This window comes from Pezoporus occidentalis, unplaced genomic scaffold (genome assembly GCF_034315485.1).
Source record: "Pezoporus occidentalis ecotype Australia unplaced genomic scaffold, CSIRO_AGI_Poc_V1 ctg342, whole genome shotgun sequence".
NCBI classification, from domain to species: domain Eukaryota; kingdom Metazoa; phylum Chordata; class Aves; order Psittaciformes; family Psittacidae; genus Pezoporus; species Pezoporus occidentalis.
In genome coordinates this window covers 234683-259652 of record NW_026915397.1, presented here as the reverse complement: position 1 = coordinate 259652, position 24970 = coordinate 234683, and the positions used below count along the sequence as shown (strand labels likewise).

Here is a 24970-nt window from a genome sequence, read left to right as displayed (position 1 = left end):
AGCCAGGTTGGATGGGGCTTTGGGCAAACTGATGTAGTGGAAGGTGTCCCTGCCCGTGGCAAGAGGGCTGGAACTGAATGAACTTTACTTTCACTTCTAAACCAAACCATTCAATGACTCCATGAGGAGATTCTGCCTTTGGGAATTGTGTTTTCCACTCCAACTTACGGATCCTTATTTCATTGAATTTTAAGTAATAAGAAATACTGACAAAGTTCTAAGCTCCACCTGTACCATGCTACTTCAGTTATAACCGAAGTAAGACAGGACAGATCATGCTCTGTGGAGAGCATTTATCCAGTGATATTAATGAATGTCAGAGTAAACTAATCCTTTAGGTAGGGAGGAGCTGTTTTTACTATTGAAACATTTTCACTGTGACACATGTATCCATATGTTATGGATTTAGATAAAAGAAAGATGCTTGTTCAAATAAGCATAATAAAGGTGAGATTTTTCATCTCCTGATACCATGAAAGATGATTGCAAAGCCTTTTAAAATCACTGTAAACAGTAAAATGTAATGACTTTTATTTTTGTGGATGAACACAAAGTTAGTTATGACTATAATATACAATTATGGGATCAACTGTTGTGTATTTTGTATCTCATACATAAAGTTTGTCCTTTCCCAAACAGTATGCAAAGTCAGTCAATCAGGCTGCTGCATCCTTTGATGAGCTGTTTGATGCAGTTTCCATTGTCCTTAACACAATACTAGGGATAGAGCTTTAACATTTCATTTTGAGCAAGATTTAGCAGAAGAACGCCAGGCATTGAAAGAAGATCAAAAAATATGTCGGAGTAGGGCACAGAAATATTCAATAGAGACAAACAGAAGAAGAAGGTAAGTAACTAGGGTTCCTTTGGTGGGAGACTGTAAAAGAGAAAAATGAGTCAAAACCTGTAGACAGTTCAATATATTTCTGTTATTTTCTTGTTCACTTTGTTAAATAGCCTCACTGCTTTTTTCTAGAGAAAACTAGGCTGAAAAGTTTCATGCTATAGGACAAATAAACCATAAAAAGAATATTCTGATTTACTCACTACTTTTTGGAAACTCCTGTAGTCACCCTTTACTGTATAAAGTAAAGGTATGTAGCACTTTCAGCTTGTGTCTCTGATCTGTATTTCTGGTATTCTGGTTTTTATTAGCTTCGATGCCTGTCTGAAAAATGTGTTCAGGTAGACAGTACAGGTCAGAAGGCAGGCAACTGTCATTGCCTTCTGAGGTGGATGTTTCTCTCTCTGCATAGCATAACAGCCATGCAGCTTCCCCAGCATGGTGGGGCTTTGTGCTTCCACTTCCCAATAAACACAAGGCAAAGTGTCTCTTGTGCAGGATTATATTTATAATAAATTTATCCCATATTGACATTTTTAAAAGAGCTTTGAATATTCTGTCTTCCTATATCCATGGGAATGCAAAGTTATGGAATATTCTGTGACAAGTGGATTAAGTAAATTATACACTGAGTTGTTTCAGCAAAGTGCTGTAAGTAGTTTAATAGGCATAGGGGGCTCTTCCCTGGCAGTGAGTTCACACATGCATATACAGGAGTCTCGGCTGTGTATGCTGTAGAGACGTATGGGTTCCTCTTTGTAAGCCCTCAGGTTCTTCTGCTTAATGCAAACTCATCAACACTCATCCCCGCAGTTCCCATATCAGATGATTTCCATTGTACAATGTTTTACTTGCTGAAATACATTGATAACTCATAAGAGAGGCAGTAGATGTTGTTTATACTGCCATTTAGCTTGACATGCTGTCAACATATGTTTTGAAAATAAAGAAAAATGGAACAGGAAGTAGAGTCACCTGGGAGTGATTAAAGGCAGTGTGCAACCCCCAACCTTTGCAGATAATAAACTGAGTCTCAGCTAAAAGATTAAATATCATATTTAGTTTTCTGGAACAGTGCCACTTTTAGCACTATGCATCTCAGATGAACACTGTTTATTGTATTACTGGTCTTGAAATATAACACTCTACTGTAAAAGCAAATACCAGACAGCCTGCATATTTTTGACAGAGTGGTGTAGTTAAACTAGTACTTGTAGGTACATAAATACATTTCCATGCGTATTTCATTGCAGCCTTAAGAAACATCCTATAAACCCAAGTTACTCAGGTGAGCCAGTTAGAAATTTAAGTATGGTATTCATAAAATGAACTTTTTTCCATTTGTGATAATTTAGGATGTCATAACTATAAGCATAATAAGCAGTTCAAACAAGTCTGTGGTGACAAGTCTTCCCCTGATAACTGAAAAGGAGTTAGTTGTCGGATGTTAGAAAGGTACTAATTGCATACAGTGTTACTAAGCTGTAAAATATAATTAAAAATTAAGGGTCCTTGCATGTATGAAGGAAAGTAGTTTTGAAATACCAAGTTCCTTGAAACTGAATATTTTTTTCTTGACAGTTATGCAGGTAGGAAGTGATTGATCAACCATCAGGTCATACCTCAAATCTGTGTATAAGCCAAGACCCATTCACTTTGTAACACATGTAAAGGTGTTAGTTATGATGATAGATACTCAAGGGGAGCATGACTTCCTTAAGCTCCACATTTTCACCTGGCAGCACCCTAAATTCTCCCTGTCAGGGCTTATGGGCATGTATCAGATGTTTTTCTTGGCACTGCTGGTTTATAATTGCAAAACTGAAATTGTTTCTTTAATTTTTTTTTCAACATATGGAGAGTAGGCATGAGTGTACTGTGAAGCATGACAGTCCGTTTTCTACTTCTAACCTTCACAGAGAGTGGTAGAGGTGGGAAGGGGCCTCTGGAGGTCATCTGGTCCAACCCCCCTGCTCAAGCAGGGCCACCTAGAGCTGATTGCCCAGGATCAGCTACTGAGCATCTCCAAGGTTGGAGACACCACAACCTCTCTGGTCAGCCTGTTCCAATGTTTAGTCATGATTATAGTAAAAAAAGTGCTTCCTGATGCTCAGAGGGAACCTCCTGTGTTTCAGTTTGTACCTACTGTCTCTGGTCCTGTCACTGGGCACAGCTAGAAGGAGCTTGTCTCTGTCTTTTTTGCACCCACCCCTTCAGGTATTTATAGACATCAGTAAGATCCCCTAAGCCTTCTCTTAGTGAGGCTGAATGGTCCCAGCTCTCTCAGCCTTTCCTTATAGAAGAGATGCTCCATTCATTTCATCATCTTCGTGACCCTTCATTGGACTCTTTCTGGTCTGTCCATGTCTCTGTCATACTGAGGAGCCCAGTTCTTAGTTCTCATTAGTTTAAAAAGTCCTGGCTAGGCATGAGGGGCTATTAGACCTTTTCTAAATGTACTTGCAATGAAATTGTCCCTGGCAGTGTTGTATTGATCTCTTGTCAATACTTATAAAATGCAGCAGCTTCAGCATTAAAAATACTCCCCTTCTGTCAAGATGTGCTCAGTTAATTGGTTTATTAATAAATGAAAAAAAAACATCACTTGTACAGGAAAGAGCAAGTCTAGCTTTGGAAAGCAAAGTCTCAATAACCAGTCACAGGCCTTTTTCAAAGTGAATGCTCAGGGGAACCTGTATTCCTACCTGATGCCATCAGTTTCTTTGCATCTCTTGTACTGACCAAACTCCTTAGGTTTGTGTTACCAGCAGTACTTCAACACTACAAAAAAACTGCTTACTGGTTATCTTTACACAAGTTGCCTGAGTACCAAGAATGTAATTCCTTTATTGTCTCAATGATTTGTGAAGTTGCAATTTCAAGATCAGCTTAAGAATTAAATATGCTCTGGGGTAGTAGCTGACAGATATTTTTTTTAAATTACTATTCTGGAAAGAAGAGCTCCTGACTAAGCACATACTTGATGTAAATGAACAGGGTATCATGTTTTGTGTTTATATACCATGCTACTTTCTAAATACCAGCTGCCAGTTTGCTGGGGACTGTAGCCTTCATGATGTTACTGCTCAGTGCAACTTGAGCATCCCATTTCACTGTGATGTTACTGGCTGCAAGTAGTTGGTGCATTCTGGAAATGCAATTGTCTATGTGCACTTTTAACTAAACCTTGCAGTTTAGTATCTTGGTTCAGCATTTTGAATTACCTTGAAATCTAAATAGCTAATCCATGTGTTGTACTTGGGGAAGGAAATGTTTTCTCAATTTATATCAGTTTCCAATCTATTCCTATTACTGTTGGCTTGTTTTTTTTCAAAAATACTTTGTTTTCAACATATCCACAAGCTTTGTGCTCCACCTACTGGCTGATTATCTTTGATTATTTAATAAAAACGCCTTAAATTATTCATTGATTATTTAATAAGAACTCCTTATATTATTCATCAGTGGTTTTGATAGAGAATGAAAAGCAGTCTAGTGTCAGAAACAGGAAAAAAATGTTACCACTTGGTAAACGGAGGGGACAAAGTGATAAGAATGTTGTATTGCTTTCTACATCAGAATGGAACTGCGAAAAGTAGCAGTCACTGTAACTTTGTAGACCTGTAACGCAGCAGTGCCATTCTGGTAAGAGGCCACAGGATTGTGCTGAATTTGCAAGGCCTCAGGACAGATGTTTGCTAAGCTTCCTCTCTCTGAACTTTTCTTGACCTGCCCTCAGCTTTGTTTTGCTTGATGTAGCTGTAACAGCAGTTTCTCTAATTGACCAGGTGTCTGTGGCTAATTTGCCTTTGTTTATCTTTTTATGGTATGACTGTAGTTTTCTATGGATAGCAGTAACAAGCAGTTATTCTATGTAGAGAATGAGATATTTATGACTTTAACATGCTGATATAGTGTAGGGAAATACAGGCCTGGTACAGCAGCAGGGGCCTTGAGAACTGGAGGCTTAGAGGAGTGCAGGCAGGGGATGATGAGAGATGGTGCACAGGCTTGGCACTGGAGACCCCAGTGCATGGATAGTTGACTAAAGGAATGCAGACCTAGACCTGACAAAGCTGGCTTTAGGGTAACAGAACAAAAGAGTACTATGCAATAAATGTAAAAGGCACCATGCATAGAATATTTGGAGGTACTGTGAAGCTGCAGACTAATGAAGAAAGAGCAAAGGTATAAAAGCATGTTAGCAAATATAAAAATGACTCCAAGCAGATCCTGGGATGAGGAAGAAGAAAGCATTAACATGAACATCCTACTGTTCCTGGTGAAGGGACTTCAAATGCTAACGGCTCACCACAGCACCTCAGTACCACCAGAATGAAACTACCAGCCTTGGGACACAGAAGAGCAATGGAAGCATAAGCATTAGGGAAAGGGGTAGAAACTCAATGTGTAACAGTTCAAACTGGTTTATCACTGTTATTGAAGCTTTCTTTGTATAGAAGTATTCTAACTGTATTATTATTTTTCATTAACAATTGCATCTGGATTAATAATGATTAAACACTCAAGGACTGAATTATGCTAACAAAAAAGTTCTTGGCTTTATATAAGGTGTGCTTACTTTTTGCCTATAAACAAGATCTGAAGTGCAACTGGTGGATAGCGCAGGCAGCCTTCCTGTAAACCTTTGGGCATTTTGGAGGACAGCCCTCAGTGAACCCTCACAACATTTGTTCTGGCTTTAGCAGTAGCAGTCTTTTTTTTTTTTTTCTCCTTAGTAGCTGGTGCAGTGCTGTGTTTTTGACTTTTGGCCTGGGAACAGAGCTGATAACACCGATGTTTTTAGTTACTGCTCAGATGTTTAGACTAGTCATAGGACTTTGTGAGTCTCATGCTCTGCCAGGGAGGAAGGGAAGCCAGGAGGAAGCAGAGACAGGACACGGGACCCAAACTAGCCAAAGAGGTATTCCATACCGCAGCACGTCATGCCCAGGAGGTAACTGAGAGTTACCCGGAAGGGCACTCTCTTCTTGGCTGGGCTCATTTCGGCGGGTGGTATCGTATTCTCTTCCCTTGTTATTTCCCTTATCATTATTATTATTGGTGGTAACAGTAGTGATTTGTGTTATACCTTAGTTACTGGACTGTTCTTATCCCAACCCATGGGAGTTACATTCTCTCGATTCTCCTGCCCATCCCTCCGGGAGTGGGGGGCAGGTGGGGGGGGGGGCAGCGGGAGGAGGGGGAGAAAAGAAAGAGGTGGGGGGAGGGGAGTAGAAACTGTGTGGCTGACTGGGTTTAAACCACGACAACATTGTGTCAGTCCTTCCGAAGCCCTTATGGCAATTTGGGCCTCTCCTTTTGTATTCAGCGTATAATAATCGAAGATGAGGGATAGAATTCAAAACATGTTCCTGTAGTTCTGGGAAGTATTTCATTTAAAAGAAAAAACCTATGGGCAGCGTCTGCCGATCTTTTTAAGGATGCAAGGTGTGTTTCCTGTCTGCACATGAAGGAGGTTTTGAGTGTGACACTGCATTCTAGCCTTTTCTTGATGTTGCTGTGGTCATTAAGTATACAAATACTATCCCACCTCAGTTTTAAAATTACTGTGCACTGGTTTGCAAATGTGATATGGCAATGAATAAATAATATCAACTCGGTACCAAAAGTTTCATTTTGTAGCATTCCATCTGCACTGTATATATTCCTTTTTTTAATCATTATCCAAGGCAGTATTAAGCATTTAGTCCACCTGGGAATGCAGCATCCATCACTTCACTGTGAAGATAATCTAATAAAATTAACCAGGAAATAGTTCCACCATCTAGTCATACTGGTTTTAACATAAAAATACCTTCCACATAATGTCTGTGTATGTGAAACTGCTAAATATTTTAAGTTTCTTATTCCAAATTCACTATAAGCATTTTGGCAGCAATTTCAAAAATTGCTGCACCGCTGGGTTGTTTATAGTAGACAGAAAAACTGGGTTAAAAAAACACTGGTCAGGAAATTCTTCTGCTAACTCTCCATCTTAAAGCCTACTCTTTTGCCAATGTTACATCTGTGATATGAACCTAAGCTGGTGACTTAAGGAGAGCGGATGAACAAACATTTGCTTTAACTGTTTTTCTGTAAGATGTCAATGCGCATTTGTAAAATTATTTATTTTACATAATGCACCTGGGTGTCACAATTTACATTCTGTGAGGTCAAGAAGTTAATGATGCAGGCTTCACTGAATATCCTTAGTGCATTTCCTTACATTAAAAATAAGATCTTTTTTCTCCTTCATGTCTTAGTCCAAACCAAATAGAGATCATGATGAGCTGTGGTGGAAAAGATCTCTTGCATCAGCATTTGGACTTCCCCATATCCATCTGTATGGAACAAGAGGGGGTTTTCTTATGCCAGTTATTAAGAATGTGGAAGAGTGCAGCTAAGTCATACTCCAAAAGAATTTAAAAAATAAATAAATAAAGACTATCAGAATTTACTCTTTCCTTTTTGGAGTTATACACTGGAATTACTCCAGGTGCAAAGCTGTAGAATTTCCCACATGTCTGGATTTAACAACCACAGTTCAACTAAAGGCCTTGTGGAGCAGCTTCTAGAAATATTAAGGGGATCATGAAGAATGTGTTCTTCTTGATCCCCTTAATAAGCAAGTCTGTTTCCTCTGTTGTGATTTTCCTGTTTCTTTAGTAAGGATAAAGATTTCTGTGTCAGATTTTAACATGTCTGAAACACAGGAATACTGAAAGCTGACAATGAACTCTTATGCTACTTTTTTAGTTCTAACTTCTGGATTGTATGGACAATTAAAGTTCCTGTGAAATTTTAACCAAATTACAGTAAGGCATTTTATGTGAATAGTTCTCCGCAGATTTTTCCTGGTTTTGAATAACTGCTTGTCTGGCTTCACCTCACGCTTCAAGGAAAGCCATTTCTGCTTGCCAACAAACTGAAGTTTGCAAATGAAACTTTAAGTGTTGGGATCATGTTTTAATTTGTTTCTCTTTGTATAAGTCAGTTTTCTGTCTTAACCTTCATTATAGCTGTAGGGTTTTAGAACTCCATCTGTAGAAGAAGAGCTACCTAGAATTGTAGAAATTCATCTAGATTTTTGAATGTGTTACTATTAAGTGCCATTTGCCATTTATTTGTTAAAATAAAACGTAAACTACTGCCTACATACAGCACAGGATTTACTCTCAGCAGTTCTTGTGGTCCAAGACAATTGTGAGGAATCCTGCTGCTGGGAGATCTGGAGCTTTCTGAGGGGAGTCTACTGCCATTTTGATTTCTGACCTTGGAGAACATTAATCCAGAGTGCTACATACATCAGCAAAGCAGTGGATCCTTTTGCACATTTTGTCTCTCTTTTTACTTTTAGCTTTTCATCTGCTCCACCATTTTCTTTCTTGAGCTTCACACTGGTAGCACTGGGGGTGTAGTACTGAAGAAGCAAGACCAGATGTTACAAAGCTTCCAGTTTTTCCTTATGGTATGGGGAGGAGTTTTAAGGTGCACTCATAATGATGGCAGGAAAGCAAGAACGTCATCTTTGTGACTTAAGGTTTGAATAGCTGCATGGAATCTGTTTAAAGTGCATTTCCACTTGGAAAAAAAAAAAGTATATCTATTTGTCTTCAGTTTCTACTAATGAAATGTAATAATTTGTCCATAAAATTGAGAAATCTCAAGTCATTAGTTTCAGTATGTTTTTGATAACCATGCACATATGAATTTTCAAAACAGTGAAAGTTCCTCATGTCTCCCTCTGCTATGCTTTGGCTTCCAAGTGGATTAAAGTGGATATTCCTGTAAAAGTGTGTACTGGGGATTAGTTGGCAGTTTTCCTATTTTTTACTGTTGTGCAATTATGGCCTTTTGACTTTCTAAAATAAAAAGTACCTATTTCAGATCAGTTTTCTGTTTGTTTTCAAAGGTCAGCACTTTGAAGGGATACTAGGTTGGTTCAAGTTGAATATTTCAGTTTGAACTCTTTCCGTGAAAAGTGAAGGGAAGAATAATTAAAATAGCTTGAGTTAAAGAGAAGCTCTGTTAAGTAGCAGCTTTGCTCCAGAAAGATCTGCGAGTGATTAAAGTTATGGGGAGTATCTTATTGTGATGAGAGAAATAGCATATGGCTAAACATTGCTACCTTTCTTTCCACTAATGCTGGCTAGGAGTGGTACCCTGTGTAGTGTAGTAGTGATCTGCCAAATCACATTTCTTACACACAGAGACCTTTAAAAATGGAAAGCTCCCAGTTGCAGTGATCCTTGCATGGCAGGATTTACAAGTTGAACTCTAAGAGTGTAAGTTTTACAGTATTACCGTATTTAGAATAGGATGTTTCCAAGGATGAGGCATCTACCACCTCTATGGGAAGCATGTTCCAATGCTTCACCACCCTCATTGTAAAAAACTTATTCCTTATAGCTAGACTAAATCTACTCTCTTTCAGTTTAAAACCATCATTTAAATGTGACTTGCCTCCATAGTCACTGTGCCAACAAATTTAATGGGTATATTTTGCTCAAGGAGCTTGTTCAAGTTTCTCAGTAGGAATGAAACTTCCACATAGCAATGATCATCACATAGGTAATGATTGTTGGTTTTGATTAGAGCCTGCTTTGCTTTCCAGCCAGTAGAAGGACACTTTTAACATAGTTGATGCTAATAACTGAGTCTGTCAATCATAGTTTCACATTGCTGTTTTATTCTATTTTGTGCTACTAACCTGATGTATTTCAGGAAACTTCTCAACAACTAGAAGCTGATACTAACTCTTACATATCTATAGATAAAAAGCTGTAGTTCCTTTGTGTTATTTCTGAATAACAGCTTTTAAATTGTTACTATTTCCCCAACAGTATAGGCACAGAGCATTTGCTGTTCACCTATTGATCTGACCGCTGTTATACATTTACATGGTAATGTAGAAAGTCACATTGGTGACAAGAACTAGCTGAGTCTGCATGTTAATTCACGCATCAGAAAGAATTGAATTTCTAGTTAAGGCTGAAAACATAATAATACTATGGTGTGTCTCATCTTCACCACCCACTGGCCTGTTTATGTCCAAACATAAAAATCCAGTTCTGAAGTTTATAGCATTTAATTTATGGACAAGCAAGCTTTTGCACTAAAATTGTGAATTGATAAGTAAGAAAGTTACTACTATTTTGGTAACTGTAATTAGAAAACATAGGGATCATCTTCTTTCGCTTCTTAAATACAGAGCCTTTGAAGAAAGACAAAAGCAAGCCGAAGAGAAAGAACAAAGATTTAGACAACAAGTTCTGCTGCAGAGGAAAATGAAACTTCAGGAAGCAACTGATAAGTTCCAGCGTGCTCATCTGCCTTTTTCTCAGCACAAACAAATAGGTTTGTAAATTAAAATTTAACCCTTATTCATAATACAGTTGGGTTTTGTATTAATAGGATATAATTGAGGCAAACAGAACTATTAACTTCACTCAAATTGAATTCATATAAGAGCAATTTAACTGTCAAGAAGCTCAGATCTGATGCATAGGACAAAATTGGGTAGAAGGAATTAAAACAAAGCTGTATTTTTTTTCCTGAAAATTGTATTGTGAGGTATTTCATTATATTCCTGTCACAGTAAGTACATCACCTCCTTGCGATATTGTGGTTTTTCCCCACTTCTTTCACTGCAGTGTGCTCACTGCTTACAAAACTGTGCTTTCACAGCTGGGTGTGAGGTGTTACAAGGTCCCTGAAAGTTACTATGGTAATATAATGATCTGCTATTTGAACCTTCCAATGTGAAATAATTTAGAATATGCATTTTGTTTATCATTAAATAAAAGCAGTCCTAACATATATTTACTGTGTTACATAACTTCTGCTGAATTAGTCAGCTTCTTAAGCTGTTCTCTTGCTGCTGGGAAGTAATGATCACTTCAACTCCATTCCTGCTTTCTTGGAATCAGCACAGATTGGCAGGAGTTTTTAACAGCATCAGCCAAGTCTGATTTCCAGTCAACTTTCCAGTGTTGAAATTCTTAAGATATGGTATATTACTTAGGTATTCTTTAACAGATTTACTCTCCCAACTGCAGTTGCGCCAGCTGTGAGGTAATGTCTCTGACTTCAAGATCAAATGTCAGATTAAAATTACAAAACAGTACTGGTTTAGGGCTTCTTCATAGCTCTACTGACAGCCCAGACTGTGTAGCAATATAATGAATCACAATTTCTTTTCATAGGTTTCCTTTATAGCAACTCTGCCACTTTCTACCCTACTTCTACTTACTTGGACAAGGCAACACCTTGTGCCTGTCTGGACTCTTTCTCCACTGCTTTGATTATTAAACTACAATTTGGCCTCTATAAAATATCTGCAAGCCATAACTTTGGCTTAGTCCATAAGCAGAATAATCTTCATGTAAAACAAAGTCAGTGTTGGGGTTTCTAACCTCCTACTTTTTAAACAGTGCAGTCTGAAAATGAATAGCTAACCTGTTGAATACATGTGTTACTGTAAACACTGAAGTAGACTGGGGTTTTGCTTAAGAGGAACAAGAGTTGCTCTAGCATATCTAAATGAGGCTAAGCCACTCAGTTTATTGTAATAGTCTGAATTTAGGCTTCCAAACTGCAGAAACTTAACCAAACCATTTATGGTAAAATATTCCAATTTTTTAAATATTTTTTTCCATTGTGTTTTTCACTCTAATCACCCTAGTCCAGACAAAAGCAGCCTCTCAGTTAGAAGAAGCTCTTGAACAAATTAAAGGATCAGTTTTAACACCAGGACTGCTTGCCCAGCAGAAACAAACCCAACTTCAGGTAAGCATTTCTGTTTACTCTAATGATCAAAGGAAGTAAATTGCTTAGTGCATTCAATAAACAGCAGACAATTACTCTTTAAGGAGTTGTAGGCCATTACTTTTGCGGCAAAGAAAGCATTTCTGTGAACTGTTCCAGTGAAGCATTATGAAACATCCTTGCGTTGTTTATGTCCGTTTTGTAAAACAACAGAGGAGATGACACAAACCTTTTCCCTTCAATGGAATTCTGGGTATAGTCAGGCTGACCTAGTCTCCATTCAGTTATAGTCTGACTCAGATTGCCATGGTTATCAAACCATCTGCTGTTCTATGAATTATGAAGTATTTTGTCTAGATTATTTCTTATTCTCATCCAAATTTTTTCTTTGACAATCAAGGATAGTTTAGTTTGTATATTCATGCCATGATCTTATCTTTTTTCCAGCTGTCATTCCTTTAAATTTCTCATCCTCTCTATATATCTTGAGCATCTTGAAGACAACTCGGCCTGCAATTTCATTTTAGATCACATACAATTTGCATTGCAGTCTTTTCAGTCTACCCAAGCACTTTTCCTTTTCATGCATAGTTTATCTATCTGGTGTATTTGGTATTTGTTCCTGATTATTCCCTTCATAATCTCTAATTTTTTTAGCATTTCAGTTCAGGGTTTTATTTTTGTTGTTGCTGCTTCTGTTATTACTGTTATTTGAATTATTTTCTGCATGCTGTAAATTGAGCAGATGTTCAGAATAGAGATAAACTCTGTCTAAAAGGAGTCTCCCTACTTCAGTGTGACCTTCATTGTGATGTTAATATTCAGTTTGGTTACATACCTGCTGCTGATTAATACATATGCAGGTGATAAACTGGGCAATTGAGAAAATATTCCATAGGTCTTAGAGCTAAATGCTCATGCTATCGGCCAGTCACATACATAGAAGGATTGCAGCCATAAAACAACAAAAAACAAAACAAAACAAAACAAAAAACTGTACCTTCTAAGTATAAATGGAAAAAAAAAAAAATTCAGATCTTTCTGACCCCTGTCTCAGGGTTCCTGATCATTTGTCCCGCTTCACTAATAGCTTGATTAAGGAAGGCAGCTCAGTGCCTCTTCCCCTTGCCTTTTTCTTTTTTTTCTTTAGTTTTCATCTCTCTTCAAACTGCTGCTTGTGCCTCAGGGTCTCTCACATTTTTCCCTCAGGATCTCTTCAAACAACATACCATTTTCCACAGTATAACATTGCTGTCAATTCATATTGATATTAGTTTTAAAATTCACTACCCTGTAATAATGATAGTGTTCTTTCCCTGATTTTCATTTTTATAACTCAATTTCCTAAGGAAATTAAATGTATGTGTTCATATTCTTTTACACTTTGTGTTCCCCTGTAAACAAATTTGAAAGACAGCTAAGAATCTCAATGATAATTATATTTCTACAAGTTTTAAATTGGCAATTGAGCAAGGAAGAAAGCATGAGAAAGGGTTAAAAGTTGAGTCTGCATGGAGCTATTGGCAGGTCACAAGGCAGTTAGTGTGGGTAAGTCAGCACATGAATATCTTGCAACCTGCTCAGTGCTGCCTTTTTCACAGCTGGTTAGCTAGGAGGCTTTAGTAGGAGCTGTATGGGGTGAGTGCAGGAGGATGTAAGGAATATTGGGGGTATGGTAATAAGGCAAATAGAATTAAGTTATTGCAGTACAGGCTTATGTATAGGGGCAAGGTATATAAATAACATGAAATAAACCTTTGCTTATACTAATACTAACAATTTGTCTTCCTTCCTTGCCACCGAAAATACTCTGCATTTTTGTCTGCATCTCACACAATCCCTTACTAAGCACTGAGATTCAAACTGAACACATGTCATGTAGCCTAGATTCTTCTGATCTGTTACAGAAGATGTTATTGCAGTGTTGTTCTTTTTAGTGTTGGCCTGGGAGCCATAGTTTATGTGCATCATAGAAGTGGCATTTCTGTGTTTTCAGACGTGGTTTTAAAAATTGTGCAAAATTATCTTAGAAGGCAAATAAATTTCTTGCAATACAGTACAGCAAAGTAAGCTGAAGAAGAACATTTTGAGAAGGTTCTCAAAGGTGGAGGTTCTTCAAAACTCAACAGTTCTGGGCTGTAAAGCTTTAAAAATGCCTTAGAATCCCTTTAGTTGGAAATTTTGTGTCAACTAATAACTAACTCAGACAAGGTAGTAGATCCCTTTCTGTGTTTCCATCTCTTCTTAAATTTCTATAAAGACTCAACCCAAATATCTTGCATGATCTTTAGAATTTACCCTCCATCAGAAATAGAATATATAGCATTCATTGGCAGTCCCCTTTTAAAGGAAGCAATTAATATTGTATGAAGTATTCAAGATAAATATGGCTGCAGACCCAACTGGACATAGGTGAATTTTATAAAGTTCTAGAGTTCTAAATGTCTATGTTTAAAAAGTTGTAAACAATTAAATTAGGCAATGGAGATGTATTGCCTCCTCTTCGAGATGGTAAAAGAAATCCAGAAACACCTAATGAGCGAGAGAATCATAGAATCAACTAAGTTGGAATAAACCTTTAAGATCATCAAGTCCAACCATTACCCCAGGGCTGCCAAGGCTATATGTAAGAATTGTATATCAGAAAGGCATCCTGGGAATGTTGAAAAGCATCTTCATATTGAATGGACAATAAGGTTTAGTTTGTTACTCAAAATCCAGTGATTGTTGAGGCAAAGTATCTTTTTAAATATTGGACCTGATCAACCTGGTAAAATAAAAACTGGATCTCTCCTTGTTGGTAAAGGAATAGCCATTTTGCAAGTAACTTCACTGGAGGTTTATACCAATAACCTGTTTCCAAGATCTTTTCTCCTTCTACCACCATTTGTAGTAATTGTGAAGTACAACAAATACTTGATCCTAAACCAGCGAGACATAGGCTTGGCTTTCTACTCAGTTGTAAGGGTTAAAAGTTCTACTGAGCAGATATCAGAATTCAAAGCATGGATCTAGTGAGAGATTTCTGTAAGTGCCACTTTGGATATGCCAGACCAAGGGCATTTAGGGCCCTTGGTCTGGCATTTAGAACCAGGTTGGAGCCAAAAGCCAGGATCTTTTGCTAAACTGTTCCACCTAGTAAGTCAAGCATAGCTGGCAACCTGTTAATCATTATACTTCCAGAAGTCTAACACTTGATCTACCTGTGAGCTGTTGTGTTTTGGTTTGCGGGTTATTTTTGCTTTTTTTTTAAGGCCTACCTTTCTTACTGGTTAAAGCTACTTTGTCATCCTTGATATCTACCTAGGTCTTGCTGCTGCTTTTCCAAAGCTTGTTCCTATTCCTGTTCCTAGTGACTTTACCTAGCCTCATTCCAGTTCTGTCTGCTTTTTATTCTTTAATTTATCTCGTTACATGCTTCCTGTCTTCCTAGCCACATTTTTCTTGTCATTTGGCTTCACATGCTTCTTGGTTTCTTCGATTTCTGGGTGTCAACCAGACCTATAGTTCTTGCCAGTTCTCATCCTACGGTTTCCTCTATCTAACTTACCAGGCCAGGCTCACCCTGACAACAGTACCCAGCTACACCAGCTACTCCAAAGATTTTTTTTTTCAGGTAGTAAGTATAAATTCCTTAGTGTACCCCTTTACTGACATTACCTGTCATCAGTATATTACGGCTCTCTAGATACTACAAAGCCTTCTTGCTATTTGAAGGGTATATCTGACAGTATCAGTATACAGCTATGCTCTATGTAAACCAACCTTATGGAAAAATTAAGGCCATTTTGCTTGTTTAAAAAAAAAAACAAACACAACACTACACACGTACATACAGACACACAAAAAAAAAAAGCCACCAAAGAAACAAAACAGAAAAAAAAAAAAAAAAAAAAAAGTCAAAAACCCCACAACAAAATCAAACACTCCGTGTTCCATTTCTGTAAATGACCGAACTGTTGGCTGACATTTTCCAGATTAATTCAGCCTGAGGCAGTGACCCAACAACCCAATCAGAAAAGTCTGACTATTTATAAATAGCAGAAGAGAAGGTTTAAAATTGAAAGTGTTGGACAGTTTTAGCACCACCTGTAGTTAGGTATAGTATAGCTGTCCTTCACTTTCCAGGCATTTATTGATGATGTGTACTTTTGGACAGGGACATGTTTAACAGTGTACAGTTGACGCATAGAAATAAGCCAAAGTAATAAGTTATTTGCTTGCATCAAGAACCGCAGATGACACTTCATCCTCATCAGCATCTAGAAACAGTTTTTGCCATCAGAAGCAGATTTCAGCAATGGTTGGCTGGGATAAAACAATACAAGAGAGCAGTAGAACAAACATGGATAGTAACCAACTTCTCTTCCAGAAAAATCTGAAAGAAATGGAACAGCTCCTTGAAAAACAGCATCTCAGCAATGTGGAGGTATGATATTTCCATGTGATTCATTACATGCTGCTTCTTAAATGTAGTCAAAAGTGTCTTGAATGTGATAAAACCGGAACATCTATTAAGCACTGTTTACCAAGCAGACACCACCTGAGAGCACACTATACTGTGCCAACGGATTATTTATAGTAAAAGTATGCATATTTTTCAGTAAGAAATCAGACATCTTTAAAAATATTTGCAAGACTGTTATCACAAAATCTTCAGATATCTGTCATGTCTGTCTTTCTGTGAATTTAAGATTTGTATGTCAGAATTCTTGGCTCTGAATTATCTAGCCATTAGACTATCACAGGAATCTTGTGCTAGCTCCAGAGTTAAACTGGCAGCTTGCAATTCACATTGCTTTGCTGATTGCTACAGTTCAGCACAAAGTGCTATGGTAGTATAATTATTATATAAATGTTAGGAGGGGTTGTTTCTTTTTTCCCAGTGTTCTGTGAATTTTTAGGGATTGACTTCAATTCTCTTGAAAGCCTTTTTTGTCATCTTTGAAATAAATGCAGGTGTTCTAGCAACAAGCACATTATCTGTCTGCTTGAACTGACTTTTTGACCCCAAACCAGTTTCAAAAGTTACTTTAGAAACACAGTGAAAATCAAGAAGAGCTCGTTTCCAAAGTGATTTCTTATGACTGCACTTTTAAGTGTGACTTTAGGTCTGTCCATTTTTTCTTTGATTTTGGACATATTGTCTTCAATATTACATTTTTTTTTGAAAGAAGAGGGCATACTTTTTGACCCATTCTTTTATATCTGTAATATTATCTACTGGTATGTGGACTTGTGGGGTCTGAAATGAGCTTGACTCTATGAATCACCATCCCTTTATGCTGATGATGGCTAGAGGCATGGGATCGTTGGTGGCAACAGAGCAAGGGCTTTTCCTTTTAATACCTGTACATGGAAAACTCTTGAAAGACTGTATATGTTTCAGATGTATTTTGAGTTCTTTGATATTGATGTTTTCAGGCATATTCGTCTCTGTCTTTATACCTGCTTTGTTCTGATGGGTATTCATAAGAATCTTGAGCAGCAGATGGCTAACACAGAAAATCTCATTCAGCTGAAGTAAATTTCCAGAAGGTTCAGAAGACAGAAAGTACACTTTGTAATGAATTTATAGAATGGAACTGATAAACCTGGATTCTAGATAACCACTTTCAAAGAAAATATAAAAAGGTCTAAGCTTTTATTTTTTGTGTGTTTCATTTGTATAGTGTTTGCAAATTCCTCCTTAAATGATCATGCTGAATTTGGCAGTAGCTGCATTAGGGCATCTTAGAATTGGAGAAAAAATTCTCTTTGAGAAAAACGCAAAGAAAAGATTCTTCGTAATACATTGTAAGACAACTATATTGTAGTGTATTTTATCAAACACAATTATCACATTCAAATAGAATTCTAGAATCATAGAGTCAACTAGATTGGAAAAGACCTTTAAGGTTTTCAAATCTGACCATTCCTGCAGGACTGCCAAGACCACTACCAAACCATATCACTGAGGGCCTCATCTCAAGGTTTTTGAATGCTTCCAGGGACGGTGGTTCCACCATCCACCACTTCCCTGGGCAGCCTGTTCCAATGCCTGATCACCCTCTCTGTGAAAATTTTTTTTTCTAATATCCAGTCTAAACCTCCCACGGTGCAGCTTGAGGCTGCTGCCTCTTGTCCTATCACTTGTTGCCTGGGAGAATAGACCAGCCACATCCTCTCTCCATCCTCCTTTCAGGTAGTTGTAAGAGAGCGTTAAGGTCCCCCCGAGCCTAAATAACCCCTGTTCCCTCAGCTGCTCCTAAGAATTGTGCTCTTTTTTCTAGGGAAAAACTGCCATGCATCATACCTGAATTTTTATAGTTTTTCTAAATGTTATAATCATCTTTAGAATTTGTGTTTACAAAATAATGTATTTTTGAGAATGCTTTGATCCTGTGAAAAATTTTGCTTTTTTTTCCCAGTATGTATTTTTCTGCTACCACTAGGGGTTGCTCAGCTTCTTCCCTCTGATAAACACTTTCAAATTGTAAATATTTATACTTCAAACATTTGGACTTTCTTGAAGTTACATGCTGTGGACTCTGATTAGAAAAATAGTCAAGAAATGTATTGTCATTGTTCTAAGGCCTGAGACTTGGAAGTTTAATACTTGGATTGTGCTGATGTGCATTGTGACTTCCTATGATGTAAAATAGTATTTATAAAACTCTAGCTAATAAAATTTATAATTTATAATTATTTATAATACTCTTACAAGAATAGGCTTCAGTATTCTAGTTACTGTCTGTTGTCCAAAGTCATTTCAACAGTGCTTGCCTTTCTGAAACTAATGTCAAAGTATTTCACTGTGCACATGCTTTGCAGTCTAACCGTCCGCTGAGATCCTTTGACCTCTCTTTGCTTCTATTTTTACAGGCCCAGCAGGATTATAAAGATTCCTAAAATTCTTTTCCTTCCTATAGGGCAATAATGTTCTATGTGGACCCTTACTAGTAGATTTGATGTCTTCCCTGCTTTCCATCCATAAAACTTTGTAGTTTCATTGATAAGACAAAGGTTTTAGTGACCCTTCCACCATTCTCCAGAATTATTTTGCTTAAAAAATCGAGAGCAGTAGATTTTATTTTGCACAAGTTATGTCTGAGCCAGTACACCAAATTATTACTTGTTTTATATCTATGTGTTCCATTTTAAAGAAATTAATATTGTTAACTTTATTCACAATCAGAGGTTTTATTGCACTGTCCTTTCCTGGTTTTGTTGCAATTGTAAATAAGATCTTTAAGGTGGAGCTGATAGCATGGTCTTCAGCTAAAGCTGCATCCAGCTTTTCACCAAAAGACATTACTCCCACGTGCTTGTAATTTTTCTAAATGTTAACTGTTTATGTTGAAATTTTCCACTTCTGGCACCTGCCTTAAACTTAATAATTTAGAAATTTTCCATTAAAATGGCTCAACTGTGGCAAGAAATAGTATTATTCAGATAACTGTATCCTGGGCCACATTGAAAGAAGCGTGACCAGCAGGACAAAGGAGGTGATCCTGCCCCTCTACGCTCCTCTCGTGAGACTCCACTTGGTGTACTGTGTGCAGTTCTGGTTTCGTCAACATAAGAAGGGCATGGAGCTGTTGGAGCAAGTCCAGAGGAGGCCACGAGGATGATCAGGGGACTGGAGCACCTCCTGTATGAAGACAGGCTGAGAAAGTTGGGGCTGTTCAGCCTGGAGAAGAGAAGGCTGCATGGAGACCTCATAGCAGCCTTCCAGTATCTGAAGGGGGCCTATAAGGATGCTGGAGAGGGATTTTTCATCGGGGACTGTAGTAATAGGACAAGGGTTAATGAGTTAAAACTTAAACAGGGGAAGTTTAGATTAGATGTAAGGAAGAATTTCTTTACCTTGAGGGTGGCAAGGCACTGGAATGGGCTGCCCAGAGAAGTGGTAAATGCTCCATCAAGGATAGGCTGTACAGAGCCTTGGGTGACATGATCTAGTGTGAGGCATCCCTGCCCATGGCAGGGGGGTTGAAACTAGAAGATCTTAAGGTCCTTTCCGACCCAAACCGTTCTATGGTTCTATGATTCTGTATCGTCTTTTCATCACCTCTTTAATTTGGTGGCCATACAAACTTGTTTTGATCAGTACAATATTTTTAAACTCTTCCAGTAAAATATATTATGCTTGAATTAAGCTGTTTGATTGACCTAACTTTTTACCTCTGTTGTTTCACTTTTTAAACAAAATACTTGGAAGTAAGGGCTAATTCACAGACAAAATAGGTATAGATTGCAACTCAGAGATTGTATTTTTCTCCTCCCTCCTTTAAATAATCCTAATTAGGTTATTAGAGTGGTATCTGTGAAATCCAAATTTAAATCCCTTGATTTGAAGCATGAATTTTACCTTGGCTCTCCTTTTTCTCCAAGCATATTGTACAGGCATTGAAGTAGTCAGTATCAGTTTTTCTGCAAGGGGATTAATTTCTTCTTGCCATAAAAAACTCCAACATATGAACTGGAATACAAGTATAATTTCTCAGAAGCTGAAACCCAAACCATGATGTCAGAGGGTTATTCTTACATTATTTCTAATACTGTAAAATTTTATATCTGCTATATAGTGTGTGTTTATATACACTACATGTAGAATTCAGTAAGTCTCTGAGAAAGAACACAGAATGAAAGCAGCTGATGCTGCAAACACATAGTTATGCCCATTGCCTTACTTACATGAGTGAGTTGACCTTTATGGCAGCTAGCTGTTTGGGTTACTATGCTTTTGAGGTTGGGCTGCATCTATGAAATTGAGGTGTTTCAGGTAACTGATGGAAAAACTAAACTCATTTTCAAGTGTGTTTGTAGTATGGCTGGAATGAGTTAAACACGGGTTCCTTCTGCAAGGTGTATGACTATTCAGAGGCATAGAGAAGACCAGCATGGAAAAATGGAGTGCCTATGTACAGAGTCTGTCCCAAGTGTCAAGAACTCATAGAATGCTCAGGGCTAGTTAGTGGGAAAACAGACTCTTAAGGGCAGGGTTAGCATAAAATGGCATTGGAACGGAAATCAGACTTGATTTTGAAGAGACCTTCAAAATCCTGAAATAGGTTTTGATGGTCACCTTCAATCTCTGGCGATTTTTTCTTGTAACTGTGAACATTAACACATTTTATGTTAATCACTTACATTATGTGACAAACTCAAGTGATTTTCTTACTCATTTTAGCAAGATCAGGAGGGTTCAGTTTTTATTGGCTTTTAACCTATATTGCAACATACCACTCTTCCATGTTATTTCACTAATTCAAAATTCACATTTGCTGTAAAAGAAAATTGAAATATGTCTCCAGACTAAATTATCTTACCCAAATATTCAAACTTGTTTTGACTGTGTATTCCTCAAGAGTATGTTGGGGTTTTTTTACCTGAAATAGTGATTTATTCCAAACCTATGCTGTATAAAATGACATTACAATTTTCATATATGACAATCTGGATGTTCAGTCATTTGAAGATTGTTTTGCCTCAATTCAAAGCCCTGGTTGAACAGGTGAAATGTAGAATTGAAGTTGAAACAGCATTTTCAGTACAAAACGGTTATTCCACAGGTAGATTAATACATGAATAAGACTTTGCTTATGGATAACTTAGGATTGTTATACATACAGCACAGCTTACAAACTGCAGAAACAGGGAAACTGAGAATTGACATCTAATATATAGCTGCTCCTCCATAAAGGATAAAAGCGTATACTTTTTCTCATAAGGATTGCCATACTTATTAGTGTATTTTTTGGGTTTACATTCAAATACATATGTCCTTATATAAAATCATAGAATGGTTTGGGTTGGAAAGGGCCTTAAAGATCCTGTCACTACATGCTCTTGGAAACTGTCCCTCTCCAGATTTCTTGTAGGCCCCAGTTAGGTACTGGAAGACAATTACAAGATCTCCCCACAGCCTTCTCTTCTCCAGGCTGAACAAGCCCAACTCTCTCAGCCCGTCTTCATACGAGAGGTGCTCCAGCCCCCTGATCATCTTTGTGGCTATATACATATCTATGAAATATTTATATATAGCTATGCATTAAATTATTTCTGCCATACTTAATAGCTATTTTTTAAGTGATTTGTTATATTGCAACAGAGTAAAATGTTCATAAATGTAGCTAAAGGAGAGGAACAGAGTTAAAAATAGCAGTATCTGATCTTTAGTTTACTGCAGTTATGTTAATAATAAAATGCTGGCTTTTAGCAAGAGAGAGGAAGATGAAAAACTTTGTGCATACTCTGCCAGGATGCTATACTACATTATGTGAATCTGGTGTTATCAGAGATAGGGTATACTAATGACTTAAGTGGATGTTAGGAAATCTATTGCTTTCTCATCAAGATTAAAGTGTCAATGTCCAGAGTAATTCTACCCCTTTGAACATGGCATACCTGTGTTTTCTTTGTTTTTTTTAAGAGATAAACCTTTAGCAATGTGGAAAGGAAAACAGAAATTAATCACTTAAATCCAGTATTCTGCTTCTGTCCTGGTAGGCTCATGGTAGCCTGGGTACACAGAAACTTAATCAATTCTTTCAAACTTTTTCTTTTTTTTTGTAATATTAATTATTATAAACACACAGCAGCCCCGCTGTGGTATTTGAAAGCTTGAGCTTTGCTGTGTAGTTTATGCCCAATTCCGGTGTATTTACATATGGAAGTACAGCTCACAAACTGAGAAAGAAACACCCAGAATTCAGAGAACAGGACTTTTAGCAGAGAATAACTGGGACCCAGGAAACTGAAAGATCTTCAACAAACTTAAAGAATTATGCTATTTCAAACAGTGGCAAGAAAAAAAGTCAGCTTTTAAATTCAGTAGGATATTTAGGGAAAGATAGATGCTGAAATCTTGTACATGTTCTTACAAATCATATTCAAAGCTCGTAAGAGGAACGTGTGTGTTGAAAAACATTTGATTGAAAAAAATGGGATTTATAAAACAGGTAACAGAACAGTCACTAAATATCTTTTTCAAGAGAAGTGATTCTATCAATGAAGCATGCAGTAAATGTTGGCAATTACATGAAACTGTCTCATTAGATAAACTTATTTCTAGAGAGGTAAAAATATATGATACTAGAAAATGCTTTTAGATGTATAGTTTAATGTTGCCTTGTGTGGAGGCAGGCTTTGAACTCTATAATTCTTGTGGGTCCCTTCCAACTCAAGCTATTTTGTGATTCTGAATGTATTTCTGTGTCTGACCTTTAGAATTTCCTAGTATAAATCCACATTCTGCTTTGGTTGCTGCTGTGCAGTGCACAAGATAAGAGCGGAAAGATGTTAAAACTGTTCTACCTTCACAATGTATTTACATTGCTAAAAGTCAGCATTTTTATAGACTGCAAGAAATGTTTACTAATTTTTCAGCAAGTCTGAGAGATCTGCTAGGGCAGTCCCTCGGCTGAACTAGGGATTGTTTTTTAGATTACATTCACACACTGCATGGTTCTGGGTCTTTCAGGATGGATGTACTGGTCAAATAGTTTGTTGGGTTTTTTCTCTGATGCAACAGCTCCAGTTCATTCAAATCTGCCAACAATCTGTTATTTGTGTATTTGTGAATAAGAATCAACTGGGAAGACAGATTCTGATTCTAGAAGATGAAGAAATAGTTTCCTTCATCAGTTATTCTTAACCTCTTCCCCCATAAATCAGACTTTGTTGGAAAACTTTTCTGAAAAGGATCATTTCAGGGCTTTGAGTCCCCTCATTAAGACCTTAACTTCAGTGAGAGGATTAGTTATTTGTTTTAAAATGGAAAAAAAAGTCTCTGAGAAATGTTTCCATTTCATTTCTGTCTTTCAAGTAACATCTAGACACAGTCTCATCTATGAAATATTTTTTAAAACATCATTTTTCCTATAACCTGCAAATTTCAAAGAAGTGAAAATGGGTAAGTTTTACCTGATCTCCATTCTCATTTTTTCAGATAGTCAAAATGACATTGAACATAACATAGATCATAAATAACTATGAAAGTTCTCATCAAATTATGTCTTTGGATTTTATATATAACATTAAAATGATTATTAGTTAAGCAGTTAAGAACTTCTAGAATTAATACTGCATATGCATGCCCAATTTTTCTCCAGTTTTTGCCTTATGACAGTTTCCAATTTTACAGTCCCATACTATTTTTACATAACCACATCAATTAAATTTGCGGGGTGGATGGAACCTACTCAAAAGAAATTTATTAATGGGCTAGAAACAAAAAAGGGACAAATACATTGTGGTGCTCTGCTTCAACATTTAATCATTTAATAATTTTAATAGTATTTGAAAACTAGCGTTATGAACTCCAGTCCTGGAGCTGAATGATTAGGTTAGTCTGTGAGACTCAGGCACCTGAAACAGAGATCCTGAGAAGCAGCACCTGAGCACTGAGATGCTAAATTAATAAATAAAAAGCAATGGAGAGAACCGGTTAGCTGAAAACATGCTTCCTACAGAGTTCTGTACATTTACCTAAGGACTTCATTAAAACTGGAAGTCAGAACTTGAAACACTGAGATAGAGTGTTCAGATCACTTTTAAAATCATTCAGTACAGTATGGCTCACTGAAGTGCCTGAGTGCCTATGGGATTGGAAACTTGAGTTCTTTTCATCCCAAGAAGTTTGAACCTGTATTTCTAGCACCCTAGATGTGAATTGGGTCCTTTGAAATACTCAGGTTCATAGATAGCTAGTTTCTGTACCTTAGATAGCTTGGGCGGGGAATGAAGCACCTGGCAGTAAAGACTAGGGGTGTTGATAGGAAGCTTTTCTCTAGTCATCCTACACCTCTATAACTGTTTTGGTGTGTTTGGCACAGTATAATGGATCTTTTGTGCAATATAATCACTAAAATCCTTTCTGAGTGGCATTTGCTTTCTTGGCCAAATCTTCTGTAAAATCAATACTGTGTAGTGCCATGTACATCATGTTTTCGAAACTTGCATAGGAAAAAAAAGTATTTATTTATTTGCTTACTTATTTACATTTAGTATAACTTATTCATGTAATTTTTATTATATATTAATTAATATAATTAATTATCTTAAAAATGCCATTGGTATCTTTTACTTCGCAAGGAATCTGAAATATAATATCCTATACACACCATATAACACACAAAAATTCCTCCAAATAAACCAGTCAAAATGATCAAAAATAGCAAGCAGTGTGAAAGATGAGGGGCCTGGGTTTTCAGTATAGGTATTGTTTTTCTTCATTTATCTTCAGAAGAGTGTTCCCATTCACCTCCTGGAATTGTGAACACTCAGCACTTCTTTTACAGAAAATGTCAAATATACATATAGCAGCTCTTTAGCGTAATAGCATCCTGACAGAGTCCTTTGGCAGAAAAT

The 24970-nt window shown here is 37.1% G+C and overlaps 1 protein-coding gene across 1 annotated transcript in view; it reads left to right on the top strand.

Annotated features, from left to right (window-relative positions):
* Nucleotides 1-24970, top strand: part of CEP126 (centrosomal protein 126) — a 41362-nt gene that overhangs the window by 665 nt on the left and 15727 nt on the right. The window contains 5 exon segments of the mRNA XM_062629852.1: nt 722-847; nt 10059-10204; nt 11532-11601; nt 11603-11635; nt 15845-16043. Of these exon segments, the coding sequence (XP_062485836.1) occupies nt 722-847; nt 10059-10204; nt 11532-11601; nt 11603-11635; nt 15845-16043 (574 nt within the window).